This window comes from Diabrotica undecimpunctata, chromosome 1, assembly GCF_040954645.1.
Source record: "Diabrotica undecimpunctata isolate CICGRU chromosome 1, icDiaUnde3, whole genome shotgun sequence".
NCBI classification, from domain to species: domain Eukaryota; kingdom Metazoa; phylum Arthropoda; class Insecta; order Coleoptera; family Chrysomelidae; genus Diabrotica; species Diabrotica undecimpunctata.
Genome location: NC_092803.1, coordinates 174,212,968 through 174,240,710, shown reverse-complemented (window position 1 = coordinate 174,240,710; position 27,743 = coordinate 174,212,968). Strand labels below are relative to the sequence as shown.

Sequence of the window (27,743 nt, the reverse complement as noted above, 5' to 3'; positions counted from 1 at the left end):
TGCATTCAATGACGAATGGCGAAAAGAGATATTGGCAAGGTCGTGATTTAAGTCAAAGAACTCTAAATAAGATTTTGAAGCAAAAAGACACACTGGAAAGACTGAGGTGAACAGAAAACAGAAATTTTGGAAGAGAGGTAAATACAGTAAGGTAAGAAGCTTCCTTGATAATGGAAAGTAAATTAAATCAAAGGAAAGAGTCAAGAACCTCAACAAGATGTAGCACTCGCAAAAACTATTCTTCTGTTGTTCATGACTCGACTGTACAAAAACGACGGAAGAAAAACAATCAGACCGCAAAAAAACAGTTATTAACTGCTTCCATGATAAAGGAATGATACGATTGGATATCAAAATGTCTGAGCCGGACTGGTCAGATTGCAGAAAAGTGTTATATAGAACGGGGGCCATGGAACTGTTGGTAGTAGAACGAAAGGTGGAAGGCCGAAGACCAAGACGAAGATCTCCTATACGATGGACAGACCAAATGAAGACTGATGGAGAAATCGCTACAGGAAGTCTGCCATATGGCACATAATCACAGCCAATGAAAACAGCACATTAAGAATATTTAGAGTGTCACCACCCCAATGACAAGGGCTCAAGGAATGAAGAGGAGGAACTACTTCAAAATTAGAACAGCTCATATCGATCAATCAATTAAACATTCATTGAAGACATTCTGAGGTTGCTTTTCTTATAAAGATACCGGATCCGTTGTGCCGATAAAAGACATAATGAAAACACAAAAAGCAGAGAATTGCTAGAACGTAGATTGAAAACCTAAAAGGTTTATATCAACGGTCAAGCAATCTTTAATTAATATTCGGATTTATGTCACGTGTCCAGATCATGATGAAATATTCCAAGAAAAAACTATATCAAAAATATGAAAGAGCTTTATCGAGCGCTAAACTCTTATCTCTCACCGTACTATTCATCCACAGACCGATCTATTCACGTGTTTTTTTATTCAAAGGCATAGATCCACTCTAGATTTAATGCTGTGTTTGGAAAATGTACTGGCATGTGGATAGAATCAAATGTGTTAGGCTAAAAAATCGTATAAAGTCATCAAGAAACATTTCAAGTGAAACAAGCTGCTGCTAATAAAAAGAGTGGAGAGGGGGCAAATGTCTGGAGATAAAAACATTTTCGGAATTAATTTTGATTTCAGCGTAATATTGGATTTAAATAAATTATCCAAAAATTTTATATAATAAAATGAATAACACTTTAATAATTTACATAATTAAAATTATTATGACTACCAAAATATCACGATTATATTCTTCTTTTTGAGAATTTCATCGAATACTCCAATCTTTTTATAAACGGATTATTAAGCTGTTACCAAAAATTATAACGAGCTGAGAGTTCTACGACGTCATAAATTTATCATTGTTCTCATCGTACCTAATTCAGGAAGAAAAATATAATTTAAAGTTATACTAATTTTAATAGCCTACAGAAAATTACAGAAGTTTGTGTTTTACAGCACATTTCCTACAATCCTCATAAAGCATTAAAATTAGAATAAGCGGAAGAGTATGGCTCACTAAGCTGTCAAAAACATGTACAGAAAATCAGTTGATGACTATTTGCTAAATGATCCGTTGCACCGGCTTCACCGGCGCTATTTTCAGAACCAAAGAAAGGCAAGGAAAAAGACAACTGCCTTAAGCTATATTTATACCAACTGTCTTTCGGCCAAGAAACACGTGATGTGCGTGCTAGCCTGTATGTAGAAAATAATGGGACTATGAATGATTTTAAATATTTGAATACTTTTGTTTACTTTTACTAGGTAGATTATTTTATTTTAACTGTTATATATTTCTTTTTGGCGTGTTTGGATATTTTAGAGGAGTGTGTTTAACTTTCTTAAGGGTCTTATATTTATGTGAGTGGCTCAGAGGCAAAGGTGATCAAGCCACAAAGTGGAATTTTCGTGATAAATCATGTCAAAGTTAATTTTAGATACAAAATACAATTTTTATGATAAAAAAATGTAACTTTTTATTTTTTTTTTAAGGAAAAGCTAATGTCTTAAAACAACATTTAAGGAAAAATCTCACCCAAGTTTTATTATTCTAATTCTGTGTTCAAAAATGCACATTTGCAGTTACAAAAAAATATATTCCTAGAGATTGCCATAAAGAAAACTAAAACAAGTAAATTGTCCACAACAAAAATTATGATAAACAGAAAACAAATCTCCAACTTATAGGCTTAAAACTTATTCTAGTGCATATTTTTAATTTTCATGTATAATTGCTTCTTCTAAGCCCTCATCTAATTCATCGGAACTCTCTTTCAATCAAGAATAACAGCTGTGGAACTCAGGCGGAATAAACTTAAGTAAGTTCATTAAATCCTTTTCCTTTTCTTTTGTTATTGCTCTCCCATTTGGATACAAAACAATTTCTTTTTGTCTTCTACTTTTATTTAACCTTGAATAAAGCATTTTTCATTTAGCAGTTAAGCGAATAGTAACTTTTAAAGATGCTTTGATTTCGTTCATTAGAAATTTTCATATGACACTTCATTTTGCACGAATATGGTCCAACTACGAGTTCTGTAACATTTTTACGTTTTCCTTCTTCCGTGACATATTCTTCTCCTTTCTCCCTGGCTATCTTCCTTTTATGTCTTGCATGATTCTCAAGATTTCTTACTCTCTTTCTGGAATGTTGGTGCGATTTGCCTTCTGGTTCATCATTGTCTTGATTCTTAGTGGTCGACAACCCATTTATTGAGTTTTTTCACTCGAATCATCATTATTCTCGTCTAGAACAATAAAAACTATATTACAAATAAGTTTGCGGCAAAACAGCCTCAGCCACATTTGTTGATAAATGGGTATTTCAGGATTATCTTGCTTGTTTTATATTTAAATATTAATAATATTGTTACTGTCTTACCTGAAGAATTGATATTTAAAGAACTGGAATTATAATCGCTATCTATATCCGCCATGTTTTGTTGGTTAGGTTACCAGTTTATAGATGGGGAAACCATACCAACAAAAATTAAGTTTAGGCTGATTTTGCACACGATTTTTATAGAAATTATAAGCACTTATTAAGCCTAATCCAGTAAAAGAAATTTTTGGGGTTAGGCACCTTTGCCTCTGAGCCACTGTTATGGTTATTGTGGCACATAAAATGGGAAAAATAATGTCGAAAATAAATTTATTCACGTTAAATTAAAGTATGATCTTGTCATTATTTATTTGTATGATTCGATTTTTGTGGTTGTGAGTTTTATTTTCGTGCTGTGTATCATAACTTTGGATTAGTAGACAATAAATATTCAAAATTGAAACAAGATGATAAAACGCTTAATTCACCAGTGCTGACTTATGGATTCGAAACATGAACAATCTCCAAAGTAAGTGAAAAGGTTCCTGACAGGAATATTTTGTTTTATCTGCGAAAATGGTATTTGTAGGAGCAGATACTTCTTCTTCTTTACTGGAGGTTTGCGAACACTACATCAAAATGTTTATTCTGCGCCGAATTCCTCTATCTCCTTCTAGAGAAATTTCCGAATATGGAAATCCGATCCAGACACTTAACTTAGAAGTCATATTTCTAAACAAACGTCTAAAACTTTTTAAAATATGTGTTTTTTTGCTTTTCGGCATACGCTATAAAACTAAACTCTGATACAGTGACTGACTATACAACGGAAAATTTTAATAAACAATTTTTTGTGTAAAAAATGCAAAATGTTTAAAATAGGCATTTTGCCTACGAGCTGTAGTCATCAGTTTATGTGTAATTGTTGCACGTAGGGCATTAATGCGTGCAGGGACAGATAAAACAAATCTAATACATTTTTAAAAATTTTGTTTCGATGTAAGTCAACTAAAAGTTCCTAAAAAAAGCTAAAACAATAGGTTACAACATTCACAAATGTAAAAATAAATTTTTGTCTCCTCTTTCTGTCTTCAATTTTGATTGATTCATTATTATTGCTTTTATAAATAGTAAGATGCATAACGACAAGTGACTATCATTTTTATTTGTTTTAGGACTGGGCTTGAGTCCAGAATATCTGAGTGCAAGGGGTCTTACTGAGGTGCATCCTTCATCTACCTTAGGCAGTACCGAATTCCCTTTCAGTATAGATGGTAAGTAAATTGGTCATTTTAAATAATAATTGATATTTTTATATTACATCATTGTCGTAGAATCGTCAGAATAATTAAAAACTCTTTATTTTTCCTTTGACTCAGTTTTATTTGTGGTTAGTTTTTTTTAAATATGTCTTGTTTGCTGAAAAACTGAATTCAAATTATATTACCATCAAACTAGAAAAAAGAGTTAGTTTACTGTTAGTTTATATTGTTTATTACCTTTATTATAACGGCTATTTTTTTTTGGCAGGTTCTAGACTCAACAGTCCGCGTCCGGGCAGCATCCGAGCTTCCAGAAAACGAGCCCTCTCGTCTTCCCCCTATTCGGATTCTTTCGATATCAATTCCATGATACGATTTTCCCCGAACTCCCTAGCCTCCATCGTCAATGGATCCAGGTCGTCGAGTGCAAGCGGCTCCTATGGCCATCTATCGGCGGGAGCCATCAGCCCGGCATTGGGGATGCATCCTATGCACCTTCAGCAGCTCCAGGCGCATTTGATGCGCAGCTCTGGATCGCTACTGCCTTTACCTCCGGCTGCTCCACCTCCCCACCCAATGTATTCTTTGGGACACCATCCTCTTCACGTGTCACACAACATAAAGACTGATGTAAGTATTTAAAAATTACTAGAATTCAATACCATTAAATATTTATGGAAGTGTGTTTTAAGTCGTTTAATTTTTCTTCGTTCTTCTTAAGGACTTTTTACAAAGGTTCGCGCCCATTATGACCATTTGTACTTTGTTGACTGTTTCTCTAAAGAGGATGTTTGATGAGCAGTTAAACCATCCTCTAAGATTACAAAGGCACATTGAAAAATCTTCCTGCTTTTCTTTGAATGAATTTTTGTACTAAATTATATCTGGTACGTCGCATCACATGGTCCAGATATTTGAGTTATCTAATTTTTACTTCCTGAGACAATTCTAGATCTTTTGAGACTCTTCGTAGTACTTGTTTGTTGGTAATTCTGTCAACATACGATATCCGAATTCCTTCTGTACAACCACATCTCGAAGGCACAAGGCCTTTACTTAAGGTTTTGCTACAAAATAATCATTTCATTTTAATGAAAGCATTACCTGTTATTTCAAATCGTGATTTTAATTCTTTTGAATAATCATAGTTGTTATTGATTAGAGCACCCAGATACTTATATTTATAAATTGGCTCTATAAGCTGTGTGATGTCAGGGCTTCCGCATCATTAGCCCAACAGGTTTTCCATATTCACTTTTCCAAAAGAAAGATGAATTGTACTTTTTAATTTATTATATAACATTTCTACAGTTGACCAAGGTTGGGTTGCTAATATATTATAAACTGTCAGCGAGGCCAACTATTTGAATTCTGTCTGTCTACCTTTTTCCCTTTAAATATGCGACTTGCCTTATACAAGGTCGCACAATAGTATTATGATAACAATTAAACTCTCGTGTTTACCTATATCCTTTACTATTGTCACGTTTGGCATTGAACTAAATTCAAATCGAACACATGTAAAATCGAATTTAATTTGAATCTCTAAAATTTCAGTGTGTGCCACAGTTGGATTTATTATTAGCTGTATGTTATCGTTTGGCTCTTTGGTAACCATCACTAAATCAAACCACAACACACAGCCACAGTATATTGCTTATAAAGAATATTCTTTATAAGCAATATACTGTGACACAGCTAACAGTAAACCTTCAGATTATATAGCTAGTTTATAAAAGTAAATAATTTTAATTATAATACAGTTTCCCTACAAGTTCCTGATTACTTATACTGGAGATGACACCAAAAAATAAAAAATTGAAAGCCCATAAACAGACCCTTAAGCACCATTTTTGGTCCCTAAGCCGTTTGACTTAGGGAAACATAAAAGGAGAAAAAAGACGACGAAGAAGATTGCGCTGATTTTGTTAGAGTTAATATTAATTATTTTTCCTTTTTTGTAGATATTAAATGACAGAAAGAAGTCTGAAACTAGTACAATAACCCAACTTGATATCGATTCAACGACTTCAAGAAGGCCCAAAGTAAAAAAGGAACCCTCTCCGAACTCTTGTGGACAAGAAGGACAGAGTGATCCTACTGATCTCAAAGATGAACCAGGCGATTTCATAGAAACAAATTGTCACTGGAAAGACTGTTCGACTGAATTCGGGACACAAGAAGAATTAGTTAAGGTAAGTTATTAACGCAAACTTAAACTTGTATAAAGATTATGTTTTGTAATTTCAATTTGAATCGTTGATGGTCTTGTGGCCACCAAATATTGAAAAATGCAATTAAAATTAGGTTAATATATTTGTGCAAATATTGTATTATTGTTATTGTTTGTTTCTCCTGGAAGTAGTCTGTTCGCCACCGGTAATACTGCAGACAATAATTGTTAATTATTAGCTTGTTGGACATCTTCCATTTACTATTATACCAGTTCTCAATACTTCGGCAGATCTGCTATATTTAAGCACTCCAAAACCACCCGATATACGTTTTATTTGACCTGGGGCTCTTGCATCAAGGGGACATCTTAGATCTTAACAGTAAGGTCTACCGAACCTATCTTACTGTACTGAAGATTGACCTATAACGCTTGTAGAAATTATCACTCATTTTTGAGTCTTCTGGACCATCCCTTTTTCATTTTGACAACGTGTCCATTTTATTGCCACCAGTTGGAATGAAATGCTGACAAGCACCCATACCATACCAAGGTTATAATACCTCACAGCTCTTCATCTCCCTGGTGTATCGCTTAGGCAACACTTTTCTTAATGTACCATGCATATCCTGGGTACGATGGTGTTACATCACGGGATTGGGAAGATAAATAGACGCAGTATAAATCTCACTGAATGATGAGCCAATTCTGGTGCAGCTGTCTGGTGATTTTCCCATTGAGCATTGTGTAGATGTCTACTTTATGTGTATGTGTGTGTGCCATATTTAATCAACAAATCTACAGTTAACAACATAGCTTCAGCTCTTATGTCTTGTTTTCAGTTGATCTGAATATGTCTATTTGGTTATACTTTATTCATACCTGTCCTGTTGTCCTCCATGAGACGTATTTTATTAGCCATTGAGACGTGCTGTGTAGGAAATGAGAACTTCCCACCCAGTTTGACCCACACATAGTATTGAAGACCTCAGAATCACAGTCTTAGGCCGACACAGCTTTATTTATGTTACTTTACTAGATTCTTGTTGAGTACAAGTATATATTTATATTTATACTACTCTGAGTGAAGATGTGTCTTAATTCTCCCTTAACTAACTTCTTCCTTACCAATTACATAGCTGCCCAAGAACAGATATAAAATGTTTGTACCTTTCTAGCCCACTATACCACTCTGTCAGCTTTGCTGAGATAGGTTCAGATCTTTATTTTAATCAAACCAAACTTTGATCTACCTGTCCTTGTTTTCGCAGCGTGTGCTGTTATTGGCCTTACTGTCGTTTTATCCGTTTTATATGTTTTTAGGTGTTATGTTTGTCTCACGCACCATTGCACTACTTCTTCCTTCTTTCTGTGGCCAGATAATTTGATTTTTCTTAAATATTCTACTGTCAGTACTTGTTTTATTATTTTACTTTACATCCTTTTGTTTTTGCTGATCACTAGCGTTTTGGGTCGAATTTGGGACAAATGGTTGGATTGAGTCTCTATTAAGTGGACTTCTAGTAGCAATTACACCTCATTTATGTACTCCTGCTTTGAACTGAGTCCTAAGCCACCCCTAGCAATGTTGCTCAGCTACTCTTATGCTTTACATACCTATTTCACCACAAATCTAGCTTATTATATGAAATTTTGTATTTGCTTTTTTTTAACTTTTATTTTTTCATGTATTATGTTGTTTACTTACTTTGTTGTTTCATGTATTATGAGAAGAATTAAAAATTGAGTTCTATATGATAATACATTTTTGCAGCACATCAACAATGACCATATACATGCAAATAAGAAGTCTTTTGTTTGTCGATGGGAAGGTTGTTCTAGAGCAGAAAAACCATTCAAAGCTCAATACATGTTGGTGGTTCATATGCGGAGACATACTGGAGAAAAGCCTCATAAATGCACGGTAAGTTTCACTTTTATTATCTTAAAATAATACTCTTTTCTTGAAGAAGTATACATAAGTATATATATGAAAATTTATGAAAATTACTAAGTTCTTTGGAGAAATCGCGTTGAGAATTTAATACTCGACGTTTTGGCACCCATTTTGGAGCCATTATCAAGAGGGATACGGTTCCGTGTCTCAATCTGCCTACTTCCCTCACTCGTGACGTACCAGTATCGTTTTCTGTATAAATACAAGAAATGTCAAACGGCACTGACCTTTCAATCTGTCTACTCCTCAGTCTCGAGTGAAAGAGGAGTAGACCTCTCTAGTTTAACACAAGCACTTATCCAAAACGGTTACCTCGAAAATCACATCAATAGAAGCATCCACAGACATCAATCTCCCACTCAATGTCAACCCAAAGACTCAGACCCTCATCATACACAAAATCAACAAAATTCTAAAATCAAGAGGAATAAAGGCAATATTTACCCCCCAACAAAACACTTTCATCTCTTTTCCGATCAATCAAAGACAACATTACAAATGAACAACACGGAGTTTATGAAATTCCTTGAGCAGACTGCCACCAATCTTATGTAGTCCAAACAAATCGTGGAATCTAAAATAGGATTTATGAACATTCAATTTCTGTTCGCAATTCCGATTCAATTTTCAGGTCACCAAAATTGATTTTGTGACATGTATGATAGCCCCTATCCGCTTCTATAAAACAAGAATTATCCGAGAAGCCAAAGAAATTGAAAAAAGACCAAATTGTCTCAATAAAAGAGATGACGGCATACGGTTACCTTTTACATGGGGACCTCTCATAATGAAAATAGCGTCAGCTCGACCCGCCAATCAAAATCCTACTGCCAGAAATGTTCGCGCCAATCCACACACTAACCTCCAGGCTAATCCCAAACCACGTCACTATCGACGGTATAAATAAACCGTCCGCTATTCCCAGTATCAGTAATGCATTGGTTAATGATCAGTGTAGTAATGTCTGGGGTCTCGGGAGACTGAGACCTCGGAAACCCTGAAGAAGACATCAAGACGGATGTCGAAAGCTCGGCACAATGATAATCAACGCGGTTCAACCCGGAAGACTGTTGAGTTTAATATTAATTCCTGTAATAGTATTAATCTTAGCTCTAGGTTTAATATATTTTATATTACCATTTATCTTCTTAGTAATCATGTATGTATCTATTTTATAGTTCGAAGGATGTGCAAAAGCTTACTCAAGACTGGAAAACCTCAAGACTCATCTTCGATCCCATACTGGCGAAAAACCGTATACTTGCGAATATCCTGGATGTGCTAAGGCGTTTAGCAATGCTTCTGACAGGGCTAAGCACCAAAACAGAACACATAGTAATGAGGTAAACGTCTACAAATATTTAAATATTAGTAATACATTAGTAGTTCATATCTAGTAGGTTAACGCATAAGTATGGTAAAAATTAAGTACTACCTACTTTAAATACGAATATAACTCCATCACCTTTATTTAATAATATCACTTGATATAAAAAAAAATATTTTTTAAATTTTTTATTGTTTTGCTACATTTAGTAGGTACTTATTTATTTTCTTAATTCTCCGAAAAAAAATGTCTAATGCCCAATTTGTTCTAGTTTTTAACTTTTTAATCATGATGTCGATTGCATAATTTGTATAGGTTTTCGATATTAGTAACAACTAAATTGATAACACCTGCTCCTTATTTTAGTATTTGTAATATCCAGAATTATTCCGTTTCATTTATTTCATAATACATCAAATTTTGACTTTGTGGCTATTCTCCGCCAATAACCCATTTCCGAACATAGATAAATATTATTTAATAACACTTTGTTTGTGTATTATGGTGTAGCTTCTAATTTTAACTTGTTTCAAGAGCTACATTCGTTAGAAATCGAGTTTCTTTACTTCCAAATTACAGTGACCCCAAAATTTATTTTATATACGAAGTATGTCACAATTTGGCATTCACTCATAACGTTTTGGTACTCTCTGTGAAGTAGAGTGAAATCAGTACTCTTTATTAACTTCCCGCATACCGTTGGTACCAACGACAGCATATCACTACTTGGTAGTAATATGCTTTTTTCCTGTGTCTTTTTGGCGTTTGTCGTACTTTGATATCGCTGCGGCTCTTTCAAAATGGCTGCGCGTCTTTGACAGTAACCAACGTTCTAGTCGACCTTCTAGCACAACACGAAAAATATCCAACACGTGATAGTTACGATCGAAGAAGCTCGTCATTTGAAAGTGAATAAAGATGTTGTGCATCAAGAAGTCAGACAATTACAAAAATTTTACGTTCAAATCCTAAAAAGATTGTATGAGGTAGCGAGAAAAAACAGGACCATCTTTGGGCGAACGTCAACTGGTTCCATAATGTTAATGAACCAGCACATTCGTCGAACCTTGTGTAACAATTTTAGACAAAACATTATGCTACATAACGCCACTGGTCTGCGTACAGTAGATACTTACATAAGTGCAGTACCCTGCGACTTTTTCGTATTTTCAAAACTCAAAATGCCACGGAAAGGTAACATGTCGACGACATATAGACTATTCAAACAAATGCCACGATAATACTAAAGGCCATTACGAAAACTGATTTTAAAATTTGCTTCAGTGACTTAAAGCACCGATGAGATCGTATTGTAAAGTCGAATTGGGATTACTTCGAAGGCTGCCACGAGCTGGATGATAAATGATAAAGCGTTAATAATTCTAATCTAATTAAGTTCTGCATATCTAATGTTTTTTTAGGTCAACGGCTCAAATTTTATTCTCCAGATTTATACTGTTTGCTACTTTTTGTTTTTTTTTTATCTTTTTCGATGCTTTGGAATCCGCTCCATTCATTTCATATTTAGTTATCAAAGTTAGTCGCTCTTTCTTCTTTAAATTAACTAATAAAATAGCAGAAATCCAACAATGGCGATACTGTGTTTACAAAAAAAACAGACATCGCATTCATATTTCTTTAATAAAGAGGTACATCAGTATTTATTTTAATGAAATATTATTTCTGTTGCGTACTGGGTTGGGAAACTCGTAAGTAATCTCTGGAACATTTTTGTGCATGGATAATGTCATATTTATTATGTATTAAAATAGACTAATAAAAATCTTAAATTGTCTCTTCTTACATTTCAAATTTAAACAGCTGCTAATAGGTTATTTTTTTTTTAATAGAAACCGTATGTGTGTAAAGCGCCAGGATGTACAAAGCGATACACGGATCCCAGTTCCCTTCGAAAACACGTCAAAACTGTCCACGGAGCCGAATTTTACGCCAGTAAGAAACACAAAGGCTCAGAACAAGGACCCGATGATGGCCCCGCTGGTTTGGACTCCAGTCCAAGAAGTGAAGACATGCAAAGTCATAAAACGACTAGTCTCAGTAGTCCCAGTATCAAATCTGAATCTGATGTCAACTCCCCTGGTCAACAACAACAAGGAAGTCCACTTGGAGCTACTCAACTTGCAGGTAAGAAACAATTAACACTACTTATGTTTTCTTTTGTTGTAATTTCTCATATCTCATAATTTGTATCATATGAAATTAATGATTAATTTCTTTATAGGTCTTGGTGGTTTCAACGATGATCTTCCTGGTGATATAGGAGGAACATTAGGTCCTTCCGATGACATGCCTTGGACTTACGACGCAGAAGACTTGGAAATTGATGAACTTCCTGTTGTCTTAAGAGCCATGGTGGGCATAGGAAACGAAAGGGGTGGTGTTGCTCTGGCAGAAAGAACGCCACGAGTGAGAATGAAACACCTAACGAAAGGAAAACCAACCAGCATACCTTCAATGACCGCCCAGAGGAAAAATATCGCTGACCTTAATAGACGAATTACCGACCTGAAGATGGAAGGTAAGATTTATCATTTTTAGTATATAAATATATTTTTGATTTCAATGCAGCTTTATGCGAATTTCCTACTTTTATCGGCCTGGAATTAATAAAACACTTTAATATGTATTGTTGAAACGTTTTGTAACAAAAATATGTTAATGTAACAAAAATTGTGCTAGAGGAAGTCTGGGTGACTCTATCCAGTGTAGCAAAAGGGTGAACTCTAAAATGCACCTTGATACACCAACGAACTAATATGGGGAATAACGGAAGGTGGAAGGGATTAGATAGAAATAAATTATGTAAAAGAAATAAATATGAATTTTATGAAGTAAATATGAATTTTAAAATATAACAGAATTAAGTGTTGGCTAGCGACTATGCAGGATAATGACCACTTGACACTCAAAGAAGGATTCGGCCAATTTGTATGCCCTACAGAGACCGTAAGATATAAGAACTAATGACGAGAAAACCACCAAGAAATAAACAGATGAAAAGTAAAAGTTGCTCTAGTGAATGCTTGGGCGCCAGGAAGTTAAATGTTTTCTTCCGAGATATCTTGTATTGCTGAAATAAGAAAGATAGGTACTAATTGAAATATTAAATTTTAACCACACCTTTAATAATTACCAAACTTAGGTACAAACTATTTTAAATGCTTATATACTAAACCACCACCTCTTATGTACAATTAACTTAGCTATATTTACAGTAAAATCCCTGAATAATTATAAAACAATTTACCCCTGATATACCCCTTAAAATTTCAAATTGTGACAAAGATTATATCCAATAATAATGTATAAATAATAAATATAAATATATACTACTCACTAATAGTTAGTTTTCGTTCAAAAATTGTATAGGGTTTTAAGTAAAAATTCTCAGGATATGTGTGCACACAATAACCTAACAATGAGAAATTCAAGGGAGAGTTATAACCTCATCCCTTGGTAAACAATAAATAATTAAATTAAATTACAATGATAAATGTTTTTTTTTAGAAAAAATTGAAGATATTTATTATTAAGGATAGTTTTCTTTTATTAAAAATTGAACCAAAAGTCAAAACCTTGAAGAGGACATAAAAAAAAATTATTTAAAGTAATTGAATGAAAAACAAAAATAAGTCAGTTCTTCCTGCCGGTTTCCGTAGGTTTCCCTCGAAGAGGATCCGGTGGAGAACTGGACTCAGGTGGTAACAGGATACCAAACCTGTATTCCCTGGATCAGGTACTATTGGACAAATACGTCATTTTAAACTGCTTCTTAATTTCCCATAAAAAAAACCAACTTGAAACTCCTTCCCCTTATCCTTATTAAGTATAACCCCAACTAAAAAATAATTCTTCCCCTGACTTGTAACTGGATTCTTGAGTAGGCTAAAAAAACAGTTGTGTTACTCCAAGTCCTTTGTTCATACAAGAAAGTAAAGAAAAACCAAGAAAGGTCAACAAGTTGCTTTAAATTGAAATAAAAACTATATTGTTTTTCTGTAAAAAATAACCTTGGGATGGTATGACAATGTTTTATAGGATATATTAAATAGATAGGTTTTCGAAAAGCATGGTCTATATATATTATAGAATAGAAAAAAAAAGAAATATTAGCCGGTTTAAACGGTATGAAATTGAAATAAATAATTGTTCGCTTTAACTCTTGAAAGGAAATAAAAATTTGAGATATATATAGAATCTAATACTTATAATTTATTTAGGTATAAAACTTTTCCTTGATGAAATAAGGTGAAATATAACATGTATAAAATATATGAAATACCTATCAAAGACGAAATTAAAATAGGTCTGAATTTTACTAACAATGGCGGATGATATGAAGGATTTTTCCTTATAATTTATTTGTAATGTTATCTTACCGGCTAGGGTGATCCAACTGAAAATATCCTCGTACAAAACAACAAAATAACTCAAATGGTTTCTTCTAAAATAACAGCTCTTCACATAAAATAAACTTAAACCAAATTCGGGAAAAAAAAGTGGCACTTCCCCAGCCGCCTTGAACAAACGATGTTCACTCAACGAGATTCCAGCAACAAGTGATTTTACAAGCTGTCGGTTGAATGTATTTTCAGAATTTCACCGCTGAGGGCGCAGTTTAATGCCAACCTCAGAAAATAAAATTTACTGGGAGTTATTTAAATATTTAGTTTAAGAATATTTCAATATGAATTTAATTTAGAATTAAATTAAAAGATTCCAGTCACAAAAAGAAGGTAAACGATTATTTAAGTAACGGACTCGTTACAGTTACGGCAACTTGTCATTTTCAATGTGCGCTTTAATTTTACTAATTTATAATTTTTATATTACATGATATATCGTTGCAAGTTAAAACTAAAATTTTACAGAAGGCATATAAAATAATATTTCTTAAAATAAAAAATACTCATGCTTTGTACGCATATGTGCTAGCGAATAATGTATTAAATTATAATATATATTTATAATTTTAATAACAATAGGTATATATATTTATAATAATTATTATAATAATATTGAATTATAATATATATTGGAAAAGACTTTTATATTTGTTTTATTGTTAACACAGTTTCAATGTTTTTTAATACGAATCATTTCCAATTTACATCTTTTATTACAATTTCTCTTTCTATAATCGGTACCTTTCCAAAAATCGACGAAATTATGGTTTTCCAAAGAGTGATTGGCTAAGACAAAACAACATCTTATTGACAGTGTTTATTAATAGTAGTCATGATAATAAACATGATGGCTGCCAATCTCTGCCGCGGATATGTTATGTAAAGAAGAAGAAGATTAATAAAAAGATCGAATTATAATAAAATACGTATATTTGAGATAATATATATTAAATAACATCGAAACTATATTAACAATAAAAGAGACGTAAAAGTTGTCTCCAGTATGTCAGCATATGTATTATTGCACCGGTATATCGAACATCTGGTTTAAAGTGCACAAAAAACAGCTAGATTTTTGTTTTAAGGAATATTATCGTCCCTCTCTTCTGAAATTTCAATAGTATCTATTATAAGTTGTGTATAAAACAATAAAAATAAATTGATAATTCCAAATGACAATTTGCCACAGGGTTTGAACAATTTTAAAGTATTTTATTAATCTCAGATCGATAAATCGAAAAATATATTTTTCTAAAATTTCACGGTCAGGAAATAACAAATATTTATAATTTTATATATTTCAGGTAACACTACAGGTCCACCTCAGACTAAAACTCAACTGACAGACATTCAACAACGTTTGCAGCCATCAGGTGGCAATACTCAAGCTCAAATTCGTAGGGACAGCAACTCTACAGTTAGTTCATATTATGGTAGTATGCGAAGCGCCGATATGAGTCGAAAGAGTAGTCTTGCATCACAAGCTTCTAGCATGAGACCAGGAATTGCACCGGGCTCCTTTTATGATCCCATTTCAGCTGGTAGTTCTAGAAGATCAAGTCAACTATCGACAACTGCTCCACAAGGTGGTGCCTGCTTTCCACCACCACCTCCTTCGCATCTTCTTGCTGGACAACTACAGAAGCTACAGAATTCACCTAATACTGTTAATAGCGGTAATTTAGTACTACAGGTACGTGACTTTCTCACACATCGTAATTATCGTAGTGATTAAACTATTTAGAAACATGTTTCAAATATTATGCTCTCCATTGATTATATTTATTATATTTCAGACGCAGAACATATCATTACAACAAACAGCCATTCAGCAAACCTGGCTTTCTTCTAACCTTTCCAATATTGCATCAACGACGACAAGCACTGATGCTCGAAGAATGTCAGAACCTTGTCACACTTTAACGGATAGGAAGAGTCCGCCACCTCGGCCTGCTTCGGTGTCTTTGTCGCCTCTAAAGGGCACTGTTAATTCATCAGAACTTCACCCAAATCAAGCAGTTATACTTGACGAAGTAGGAGAAGGAGAAATGGTTGAAAACAAACTAGTTATACCCGACGAAATGGTTAGATACTTAAATCAAGTAGCTGATAATCAAAACGTTATGAGTTGGTCAGACAGTAACCAAAAGCCTTTGGGAAGTCCATCACAAATGATACCATCACCATCAAGTTTTACACTACCCTCTCCCCAAAACTTATCACCCTCTGGTATTAGTCAGATTCTGCCCTCTCCGAATAACTTAAATCAAATTATGCATTCACCTGCCAATAACTTGAATCAGATGATGCCATCTCCACCTACAAATCAAATGAATCAAATGATTAATTCTCCTTCATCGAACCTAAACCAAATGATGCATTCTCCTTCATCGAACATAAACCAAATGATGCATTCACCTGCTGCCACTAACATTAACCAAATGATGCCATCGCCCGCAGCAAATAACTTAAACCAAGTTATGCCTTCACCTGGTCCAAATATGATGATGCCATCACCATCAGCACCCAACTTAAATCAAATGATGCCATCGCCATCCGCAGCTAACTTAAATCAAATGATGCCTTCTCCTTCAACAACAAATTTAAATCAGATGATGCCCTCTCCTTCGGCTACTAATTTAAATCAAATGATGCCTTCTCCTGCAGCGACAAATCTAAACCAAATGATGCCATCACCTGCATCTGTTCGGAATCAAGTAATGCACTCGCCAGCAACTAATGTAACTCCAATGATTCATTCTCCTTCTGGAAATAATATGAAACAAATGATGCATTCCCCGGCATCTACCAACATAAATCAGATGATTCCATCTCCAAATCCAAATATGAATCATGCACCTATGTCGAATTATTTACCAAACAACTACAATATGCAAAACAATGGTATGCAACAAAATCCAATGCCTATGAGGTGTCACTCCCAAATGATGAACATGAACTGTTTCAATCGCCAAGTTACGCATGGTAATTGTTATTCTATACAACATTGGGAAGGTTGTAGTTGTCAAAATATTGCACAGCAGGACAATCATATGTGTCGTCAAATGAATGTTCAAAACAGCTACATGGGTAATAATTCAAACCATTACTGTAATAATCACTATGGCCAAAATCATCAGAACCATTACAATTGTAACAATTATCAAACAGGTTATAATTGCATGCCAAATATGTCCGAACCTATGGCTTCACCAGCGATAGCTACACCTGCACCAACTGAAATAATGAGCCCACCTCAACAAGCGCAAATGACGAGACCTTGCTCACATTATACGCAAAACTGTTATCCCGGTTCGCAATATTCTAATCAATGCATTCCTAATCAACACAATAGTTGTAACAACTGCAAAAAACCGGGTTATAACCAATGTTGTAACCAACAAAATAGTGAGATACAATGCAATGACGTTAGCCAATCGCAAATGTCACCGGGTGTTCCAAATAACGGTGTAAATAATGGTACAAATACTGGCACAACTGTCACGTTAGGTATGCGACAGGATGCTTACCTAAGAACCTTAGAATACGTACAGAATTGTCAATCGTGGGTTAATAACTCAGAGACTGTAAGCAGTAGTACTCACCCTTTAAAAGTTGGTGAGAAGCCTAGTTCAAACATGGTAGTTAATGATATGACCTCATCTCTTAGCTCTCTGTTAGAGGAAAATAGGTTTTTACAAATGATTCAATAGTTTTTAAGATTTAAGTAATATATTTTGGAATGTGAATACAAAAATATGTATATAAGTGTGCGCTTAAATGAGATGCTTTTAAAAATGTTGAATTTTTTTTGTACTCACATTCTTGATTGCTTTAAGAAATGTTTGTAATTGGTTTGTCTGAAATAAATATTTTTGAAATCCATTATAATTTTCAGCCGCATAGATTTCAGCATTTTCAATTAAACTTATTTGGTAATAAAAATAGTTATACAAAAACATCATAATAATTCTAGTGATCTAACTACTTACAAATTAATATCTTTGTTATCATATACTGTTCATGTCTTAAGCTCTTCGTTCTTGTCAGAGTTCTTGAAGTTCTAGTATCAATCAAAATAATGGTGATTCAAACTAATTATCGGATATCTACTTTATTCTTTCAATAGTTTTTTATAATATATGTACCGCATGTTGATAATATGTTAAACAGGTGCGTAAGACATGATTTTCTTAATTATGACTTCTTCTGAAACTGTCATTTTAATATTACAAAAGGTGTGCTATTATGACAAACTGATCTCTAGCCTATACTATTATTGCAACTGTTATACTGAGGAAAATGCCTAAAACTGGACCCCCATTTTGTTTTTCGATTCATGCGTATGAAAAATAGCAAAAAAATATTATAAAAGTACATACCATTTACTTCATAATGTTATAATAATTCATTTATACTCAACTTTCATTAATAATAATTAAAATTAATATAAAAAATATGTATTTTCCAAAATCCAGCCTTTGGTGAATTCGGAAAATAGTTGCTAAAAGTGGACCCCCTTAAAAATTATTAATAAAGTTGTACCAATAATTGGAAAAAAGTATTAAATAAAAAAAAACATGATCTTCTTTCTAAATAGACGTATATTGCAACATTTTTCAATATAAAACATAAAATATACAAAAATATTTAACACAATTATTAATTTATCTGCAAAAATCGCATATGTAGGCATCCTTATCAGCCCCAGCACAATCTACATGAGCCCACCACGAACACATAATGCACAAGACCCAAAGTTCGTCTTTACAATCTTCCGAATATTTTCTGTCACAAAACATGCACAAAGCGTCATCCTCTTTAGATGGTGACATTCCCGGAATAATGTCCAATTCAGATGTTCCAGAAGAGACACTGATTTCATCTTCGGTGTCTGATTCTTGTTTCTCAAAATTTAGACATCTTTTTACTATCTCTATCCCTTTTCTATAAGGCCCTGCTGTCGAACAACCTTTTATGCCGGGGTTGCGTTTGAAACTTTGATCACGTTCTTGCCGTTCAGTTTTCATGGCTTCTTTAGCTTCTTTAGCTTTTTTAGATTCCATCAACTTGAATTTATAAGGAGAAACTGTGATGATTGTTGAACTGCAGGCTGTCCGTCACCGATTAGTGGTCCTTTTTTAGATTTTTGGAATAGGAGTAATTTCAAACGGGCTTATCATAGACGATTTTGGACTATGAGGATTGTCAGATGTAGATGGTAACACAGGATTGCCTTAATTCGGGTCAATCTCTGCATTAACTTGTGATTCATTCATCGTCATAACACATTTTTCACTAATCGCTGTAGAGCTTTCATTACCTGCCGTTTTTTGCTTTGACATGAATTCGTAGAAAGATGAATCGTAGAAAAAATTCGTAGAAATTCCCATTTTGTTTGCTTCTTCAATATATTCGGCATCAGAAAACAGCTCCTTGTTAAGTGGGTAGTTTTGAGATGACCCATGAAACTTTTGTCCAAAGGTTGAAGTTTGTGTGAGGAGTGAGGTGGTATGGACACAATGGTAACATGGTGTGTTCTTGGCAAATCGATCACTCCAATATTTTGAGTGTGACTATAATGGCCATCTAAGAGTAACAGCACAGGTTTCTCCTTTGTAGGACGGACAAAGTCGATAAAGTCCTTCAACCATTGAGTGAAGGGATTGATTTGAATCCAACCTGAAGGATTCACTGCAAAAATTGTTCCTGATGGCGCTCCTTTTTTCAATTGTTCACTCATATTTTTTCTCGGAAAAATCACTAAAGGAAGTACGAATGAGCCAGTGGCATTCATACAAGCAACAATCGTTATAAGGGCTCCTCGTTCTCCTGATGTCAGGGCAGCAATCTGCCTTTTACCTTTAAGGGCTATAACTTTGGGTATTTTAGACTGCACCACACTAATTCCGCTCTCGTCTACGTTATAGATTCTATCCGGAGTAAATTCATTTTTAACGTACAAATCCTCCAGGAGTTGATAAAATTTCTGCGCATTTTCCTTATTGAACCCAAGAGCCCTGCTATAAGATGTTCCAGTGGGCTTTCTTTCTGACAGTTTTGTTTTGTGCCGTTTAAGAAATAGATTGGCCCACTTTTTACCAGCTATTTCTTCTTTGAATGGATGATTAATGCCATTTCTCTGGGCCATTCTTCTTAAATCACTTCTAGTGAGTCCAAAAAACGATGCTTCCATTGCACAACAATATTGGACTAGCTCGTCTTCCAGATTTTTGTCCAATATTGTAGGTCTGCTTCTTTTTGTTTGTGCTGCTTCGATTGGCGTACCATACTTATCTTTGCTTAATCTCATCAGCGTTGTCTTCGGCACATTAAAATATTTACTTGCCTTCTTCCACCCCATCTTCTTATTTCGAACTGCATCAATGGCCTTAGGCATTTTAGACGGACTCCACTTTCTCTGTTCGACCTTCCCCATTTAATTGATTTTTAATCTGTAACAAAATTGCAAATCATAGAAGTGCGAAGTTGCATAACAGCGAAGTTTTAAAACTAAAAAATAAGGTCCGATTTAGGCAACTGCGGGAGGTCCGGATTAAGCGACTATAGCATACATTTAAATAATGTCATAATTTTTTAACCACATCATTATATGAACTACTTATATTAGTGAGAAACAATGACCTCAAACCCGATTATTTAAAATAATATATAGAATGAATAGCTTACCTGCTAATATCTCGAAGAAATAATGAAAAATATAACACAACGTAAAAACTTTCCACACAACTAACACACGTGCAAGACGACTGGCAAGCAATAAGTGACGTAACCGGCTTGTGCACTTCACCACTGAGTCATGTAACTCTAATAAACCATTTGCACTCATTGTTGCCACGATTCAAATTAAAACGTACCAAGAAAACTAGGGGTCCGCTTTAGGAGGATGGTCCACATTTGGGCACTTTCCAAATACCAAATCCGCCTCACATAATATATTACATAATATTATTATCTATCTAAAGAAAACGTAGTAATCTAGGTTACGTTTCTCGAGGAAAAAGATACAGTCATTTACGTTTTATAAAAAATAATAAAGCAGAGATTGGGAAAAAGTTTTTGGCTATATACGTTATACGTTATTCTAGAGGTTATGGTAATGTACTAAACAATAGTAATATTTTGTCTCTCCTGTCTATTCTCCCTCATTTTAACTTTATTGTCAAAAGCTTTTGTTAATCGCCAGCTCAGATTTTGAAACTTTTGTACAAATTATATTTTTGTTTGTTATACACTGTCCTAACTCAAAAAAATTAACATTTAGTTTTTAACGTCGTATTGAATGCCCATCTATATTTTGAGTGGAGCAAACGTGGATGGCAACTGCTTTACGTCAAGTTACATGCTTAAACCGATACGACAACCGGGAATATATATTTCTTTATTAAAACAAGAAACATTAAACAATATATCCATCTATTTATTCATTTAAAATGAGTAATGGGTAAAGTAGTATCTTTAAATTATAATTTACGCTTTTGAGGGATCGCTAAAACTTCACAGCTCTTTTATTATGTTTTTTCGATAAAAATGTTTATTTGTGTATCACTTTTATTATAAATTCCACAATATAAATATTTCGTTCATGTTTTATTAATAAAGCCATATATATTGTTTATACTAATAGATTATTAATAATCGTAATATCGTTTAATCACAACACGTATTTCACTGCATATAATAATTTTATAAATTTTTTAAAAATTTTTGCTACAGCTGCATGGTTTGCTTTAATTCTTGTGATCTTGCAAGACCAACAATAATGTAAACAGTATGCTTCAACTCAACCGACCAACGAGATATGTTTTCTCACACTTCAGCCTATCTCTAGCGATACTTTTTAACTACCTGTTAGACATAATGACCTGTCGTATTGAAAATCAATTTTTTTATTATAAATATTATTCTGTTCAACAATCTCAAATACGATTTGTAGAAATTAACAAAATTCAATTTAGAAAAAGTCTGGTCAAATTTTAAACCATATAAGTCTATTGATTTTTGTGTTTTAATAAATACTAAAAGATTAAAAAAGTCAAAGTCACATTTAATATTCAGTCACATCTTCAATTTTTTATTTAGACATTGCTTTAAAACAATTTTCACACTCTTTAAATATCCACTCAAAATTGTTTGCCCTTAGAATAAAACTGTTCTAGAGAGACAAATGGAATATTCTGTGGAATATTTTATTAAAATATATATCTTGTATATTCTTTTCTAGGATTTCCAACCCTGTATATAGCGATTGAAAATATGTACCTCAGTCATTTACTTTTATCTTTCTTTTACGTTTATTGCCAAATCATTGTCTTCTTTGACTACAGCATTCAATACTTGTTAACGACTGAGTCATATAGATGTCTTGTCTTAAGATTTTTTTAAAAATATTTTCTGAATATTTACTGACGTGACTAGTGTATCTTTCTTATTGTTTATAGGTACAAATAATATTGCATTTGTGTTCACAACCTCTTTATGTATATATTTCAATTTCATGGTTGAAATAATAAACTCTTTCTCGAAAATATATTTTTATGACAAACCAATGAATGTATATAACTTCTTAAGGTGTCAGTAGGCTGTACAAATATTGTATGAAATGTATATTGTGATATGTAAATTAAATTTTGCAATATTAATTTTTATAAAGGCTTTAAAGTTTTGTGAATATCTGAAGTGTAAGTTTAAGAATTATATTTTATGTTTTTGTATTATTTATATCTTGTAAAGGGGTCAAATGATCTCAATATTTTTTGTAAGGCCACATACTGCCATATTTGTACATCTTATATATGAATATTGTTTAATATTTTTTGTAAATAAATACTTTTATGTTATATTTTGTAATTGCAAAGGAGATATATTTAATAAAGACTATGCTTAATATTTGTTTCTTTTTCTAAACAAAGAAGATATCTATGTGAAAAACAGTGACAACCGATTTCAGGCTTGTATAAAGTTATATCTGTATGTTAACAAATGAGCTAACCAAGTGGCCAAAGATCTTAAAAAGATCTTAGATTAGAGAAGTACATACAGAGGTGCAGGATCGTAAATAGAACTATTGCTTTAACATCAAAAAATCAAAGGAAAATGTAGACAGCAAAGGTATTAATGAGAACAAATAAAGTGATCTACAATTCCACTAAAGCTAGACAAGTGAGAAAAGAATGCAGAATCAGTACAAATGGTATATTTTAAATAAGAAAACAAATACCTAGCAATTAACAGTACAAAAAAATATTAAATTAGACTTAGACTAGATTAGAGATTTCAGGATTTTATATTTATATCTAAACTGTTAGAAACTGATATAAGAATAAACTTACAGTTACAGTTCTGTTCCCAAAACTTACTAACACATACGAAAAAGTCAGTCTTTAGCACAAACGGTGGAGTTGGTGAAATACAATGCTGAGTGTGTAGACAGCCAATCTTTTTATTGCAGCACAAATTTTTAGGAAGGGATTTATTTTACACAAAGACAGTATTGTGTTGGTTAAAAAAAAAGGTGAGAACAAAGTATTGCTTCTCACGGAACACTATATGACGTGCTGCTTATAACAAGTGAAACGATGTACTTTACACAAAGTAGGGGAGAATGGGCCACAGTGAGACGGTTTTTAGTCATTCAAGATTTTTCACAAATTGTTCTATATATATTGACAAGAGCAAATAATCCTGTAAATTGGCCTTTATTTTACAAAAATACACAACAGAAATAGATTTGAACTTGAAAACATAAGTCTAAAAAAAATCTTTTTGACGTTACAAATTGTCTCACTGTGGTCCACCCTGAGACATCGTTCATTGAACATGAACGAACACAAATGCTGATAACTTACGTTTTGCAGACGATACAGTAATAATGACGGATAACAACAATGATTTACAGAACGTAATGCAACTCCTTAATAAACGTTGTCATGAGTACGGACTGAAGATAAATTTAAAGAAAACTAAATGCATGATCATGACTAAATCTGCACATGCAAATATCCAACTGACTATTGAAGATACTGCAATTGAGAGTGTTACCACAGAATACTCCATCCCAATGGAGTATTCTGTGGTGTTACTAACTATAAATACTTAGGAACATGGATAACATCAGATGTAGACCAAACCAAAGAAATTAGGACACGCATTGAAATAGCACGTGCATCATTCACTAAACTTAAAAAGTTTCTTTGTTGTCGGGATATAAGGTTAGAACTACGCCTGAGAATGGTTCGATGTTACGTGTTCTCTACTCTTCTTTATGGCTTGGAAGCGTGGACACTAAAACAAGTCCATCTGAATAAGTTGGCCGCCTTTGAATTTTGGTGTTACAGAAGAATCTTACGAATATCATGGATTCAAAGAATGTCAAACGTGAAAAGACGAAAACTTGAATACTTAGGACATGTGAAGAGAGGGCAAAAATACGCATTATTACAACTTATTATGTAAGGCAAAATCGGAGGAAAGCGAAATGTGGGAAGACGAAGAATATCCTGGCTTAAGAACTTAAGGGAATGGTTTGAATGCAGTAGTGCAGAACTTTTTAAAGCGGCAGTCAACAGAGTCCGCATAGTCATGATGATTTCCAACATTCGATAGAAGATGGAATTTAAAGAAGAAGAAGAACACAAATTCACTTCGAACTGAACACAATTATTTTTCCTCTTTGTTTTTCCAAATAACACTAGTACAGGTAACATCATCACTATGTCTATCAACTTCAGGAACGTTTGGATAAAAGAACTTGTTCGATTTATTTTTTCTTCTCAGCTATTTGATCTCATATTCGAAATCATCGGAAAAATTAGTCAAAATTTTGCCAACAAAATATGTTACTGACTTGCCTGCGAACTTTACAAGAACATAATCATCAATGACTGCATCTCTATCTTCTTCCAAACCTGTTATTCGAGCATCAAGGCCGGCATCATATTCAGATGAGCTGTTCAGGAATTCTGCTTGAAGAACTTAAAGAACTATTTTCGGATATGATAAATCGTTTTTTTTACTGTCTTAGCTCTAGCTTTGCGTTTTTCGGCGTTCTATGTTTGAAGTTCAATTTTTCTGGAGTGTCTGTTAAAATGAAACTTTTTCCACGTTTTCTGTTCTCCACTCATTTTCTTGGAGCGGTTTTGGAGTAGCCTCGAAACTCTTGAGGGCTCGAAAACAATTTTTTTGTCATGACAGTTGCTTCAGAATCATGGTCAATAGTAAGTATTGCTATCACAGTATCAAGATTCGAAGTAGGATCCTTTCCGCCATGTTTGTAATTGGTGCGGGAATCTGAAACTAGAGATTCGAGAGTACCATTTGAAGATGTTGACTGTTCAAGCTTATCTGTGACGAAACTAGGATGAAAATTTTCTTGTGCAAAACATGCCGATCATAAGGGAAAATATCCGATTTACGGAATCCTGATGTTATATTAATCGGAGACACTAAATGCAGAATTTAATACATTCTGGTATCGTATATGGTCATTGGAACACCGGGGTGGTGCATGAGCCAAAAGTCGACAGCTCTGTTATAGTGTACCTTAAATGAAAGTGAATTACTGCAATGGGGCGGAAAGGTTAAAATAGTCAATCCATTGGATTTGGCTAAATCCACACATCAATTGAAAGATGACTTTCGTGGTTATCGAACAACAGAAATGTTGGATTTCCCATTGAGGAATTTGCATAGTTTATGAAATAACGCACAACTTTCACAAACAACTCGCTGTTCATCCAGCCCGAAGCTGTTGCAAGACTAAAACTACCAGTTGGCGCATTACGAAGCATATACTATTTAAAATGAGTCCCAGAAAATATAATAGCGTGTGGAATCGTGTTTCCTGAATCACTTATGAAGCAGCAGGTCGTTACTAAAGACCCACTTTCGGTACTAGTTACTTGGCTTACTTGTTTAACTCCTTTGCAAGCGATCACTTTTTTTGGTTTCTGAACAGTTGTCGCCCCAGTTTCATCTAGATTTTATATTCTAGAGCTATCGGCAAAGCTTGCGTGCCTGCTCAAGATATTGTGTAATTTATCAAAGAAAATTGACATTATGTTTATTGAAAGATGTAGCACGCGAGAGACTACATCCTTCTGGTTGTCTGATGCTCAAGATAGGTGATCGATTCTAAGCCGGCAGCTCTATATTCTGACCAATTATTTGGAATCCGAATATTATTTTTTGAGCCATTTCGTATGCTAAAGGGCGACATCCAAGTGTTGTTAGGCTGTAATTTATTTTTGAGCACATTCCGAGGTATTCTGTCAGTGCAAATTCTTATTCTTTTAACATAATTTGCTGGTTTTCATAGAAAGTTCTTATTTTCACTTCAGTATCAGGGTTATTCCTATGTTTTTTTACGTATCTGAAATATAAAAATTATTGTTTATTGAAAAAATAAAATCTTTTACGCGAAATGTAATCGATCCTCATTTCCTTTACAATTTACCTTGCTTAAGTCTGAAATGACACCCCCTTTAGTTCTGCTGCTTTTTGCAATGAAAACCCTTCTTTTGTGACTAATTCCACGGCTTCTCATATTTGACTGTCAGAAAAAGAAGCAATGTTAGTCTTTCTTTTTCTATTCCTTGCCATGATCTACAAAAAAAGAAACAAATAGTATGAGTTTGTATTATCCAACTAACGTCCTCGATGGGAGTACAGTGAGACTCATCTCAGTCTGCCCCACTAAGGATTGTCTCACTGTACCCTACAGGTACAATTTCACCAAAGTAGGTATGATATTTTTTCTAAATTCGATGAAATAAAAATAATATCGCTACATAATTACATGCAAAAATACCAAAGCTTTATTTACCATCAATATCAAAGTACTAACTCAATGCAAAACTGAATAATATCGGTCGATGTGAGGAACAATATAATTACTTTCGGGAGCAAAAATGAACAAGCGAACTGAAGCTAAGATTTGCTGGTAGACTCTATGTGTTGAGACAACCTTATAGTGGAGGTAGCATGCAAAGCGCTGTTGACATGTTCTCAGAAAATGCATTGTCTCACTGTGGAACATGTCTCACTGTGGATCACTCTCGCCTATTCTGTTAGTTAAGAGGAAATCTGAGAAACAAAGTATTGCTTCTCACAGAGCACCATTTGAGTTGTTACTTTTAACGAGTGAAACGATGTACTGCCGCTTTGAGTCACTTCTGGTCACTAGGGGTTCACGTTCACACTTCACACTAGTGGCCGAGAGCCCGGTAAAAAACATTTTTTGGTTGTCTCTAAAGTTACAAACTACCCACAAATATAAATTTTGCCAAGTTTTCCTTAAAGAAAATGGAGCTTGACGAAATGCTTTAAATTATTTCGTATGTTTAAATAAAATTTAAACTTCGTAAGTATTAAAATTAGAGTGTAGGTACGACAACATGGATTCGTTGTTTTCCTTTATTTGCCCAATATGCAATTCCGCACAACATAGCAAATACTGCAGCACTACCTATCTCCTACTGATATCACGTTACAGCATATACTAAGCACTAAGAAATGTCACCTTGGAATTTTCCTGTTATTTGATAAAACATGGAGCATAATGAGCATAAATATGAAAAAAGAAATACATTTAGTTGTATAATTCACAGAATTATAGAAACATTTGGAAAAACATTCTCGAGTTAGAAGTGATACTGTAAAATGCTGTAAAAATAGAAAATATGTTAAAAGTACAAAGTACAGTCAAACACAGA

At 33.8% G+C, this 27,743-nt stretch overlaps 2 protein-coding genes across 6 annotated transcripts in view; one reads left to right on the top strand and one right to left on the bottom strand.

Moving 5' to 3' along the window:
• The window catches only part of ci (transcriptional activator cubitus interruptus), a 410,707-nt gene extending 392,763 nt beyond the window's left edge, over positions 1 to 17,944 (top strand). For all 5 annotated transcript variants that reach the window (XM_072520599.1, XM_072520601.1, XM_072520602.1 and 2 more), the window contains exons 3-11: positions 4,040 to 4,138; positions 4,395 to 4,756; positions 6,091 to 6,321; positions 8,074 to 8,223; positions 9,435 to 9,599; positions 11,434 to 11,728; positions 11,826 to 12,122; positions 15,315 to 15,703; positions 15,807 to 17,944. In XM_072520599.1, coding sequence (XP_072376700.1) covers positions 4,040 to 4,138; positions 4,395 to 4,756; positions 6,091 to 6,321; positions 8,074 to 8,223; positions 9,435 to 9,599; positions 11,434 to 11,728; positions 11,826 to 12,122; positions 15,315 to 15,703; positions 15,807 to 17,723 — 3,905 coding nt within the window. In that variant the 3' untranslated portion in view covers positions 17,724 to 17,944. The remainder of the gene's footprint in view (positions 1 to 4,039; positions 4,139 to 4,394; positions 4,757 to 6,090; positions 6,322 to 8,073; positions 8,224 to 9,434; positions 9,600 to 11,433; positions 11,729 to 11,825; positions 12,123 to 15,314; positions 15,704 to 15,806) is intronic.
• Positions 17,945 to 19,291: 1,347 nt separating this feature from the next.
• LOC140436424 (uncharacterized) lies at positions 19,292 to 20,449 on the bottom strand. Its single transcript, XM_072525247.1, has one exon. The coding sequence runs from the start codon at positions 20,447 to 20,449 to the stop codon at positions 19,292 to 19,294; it is 1,158 nt and encodes a 385-aa protein (XP_072381348.1).
• Positions 20,450 to 27,743: the final 7,294 nt, after the last annotated feature.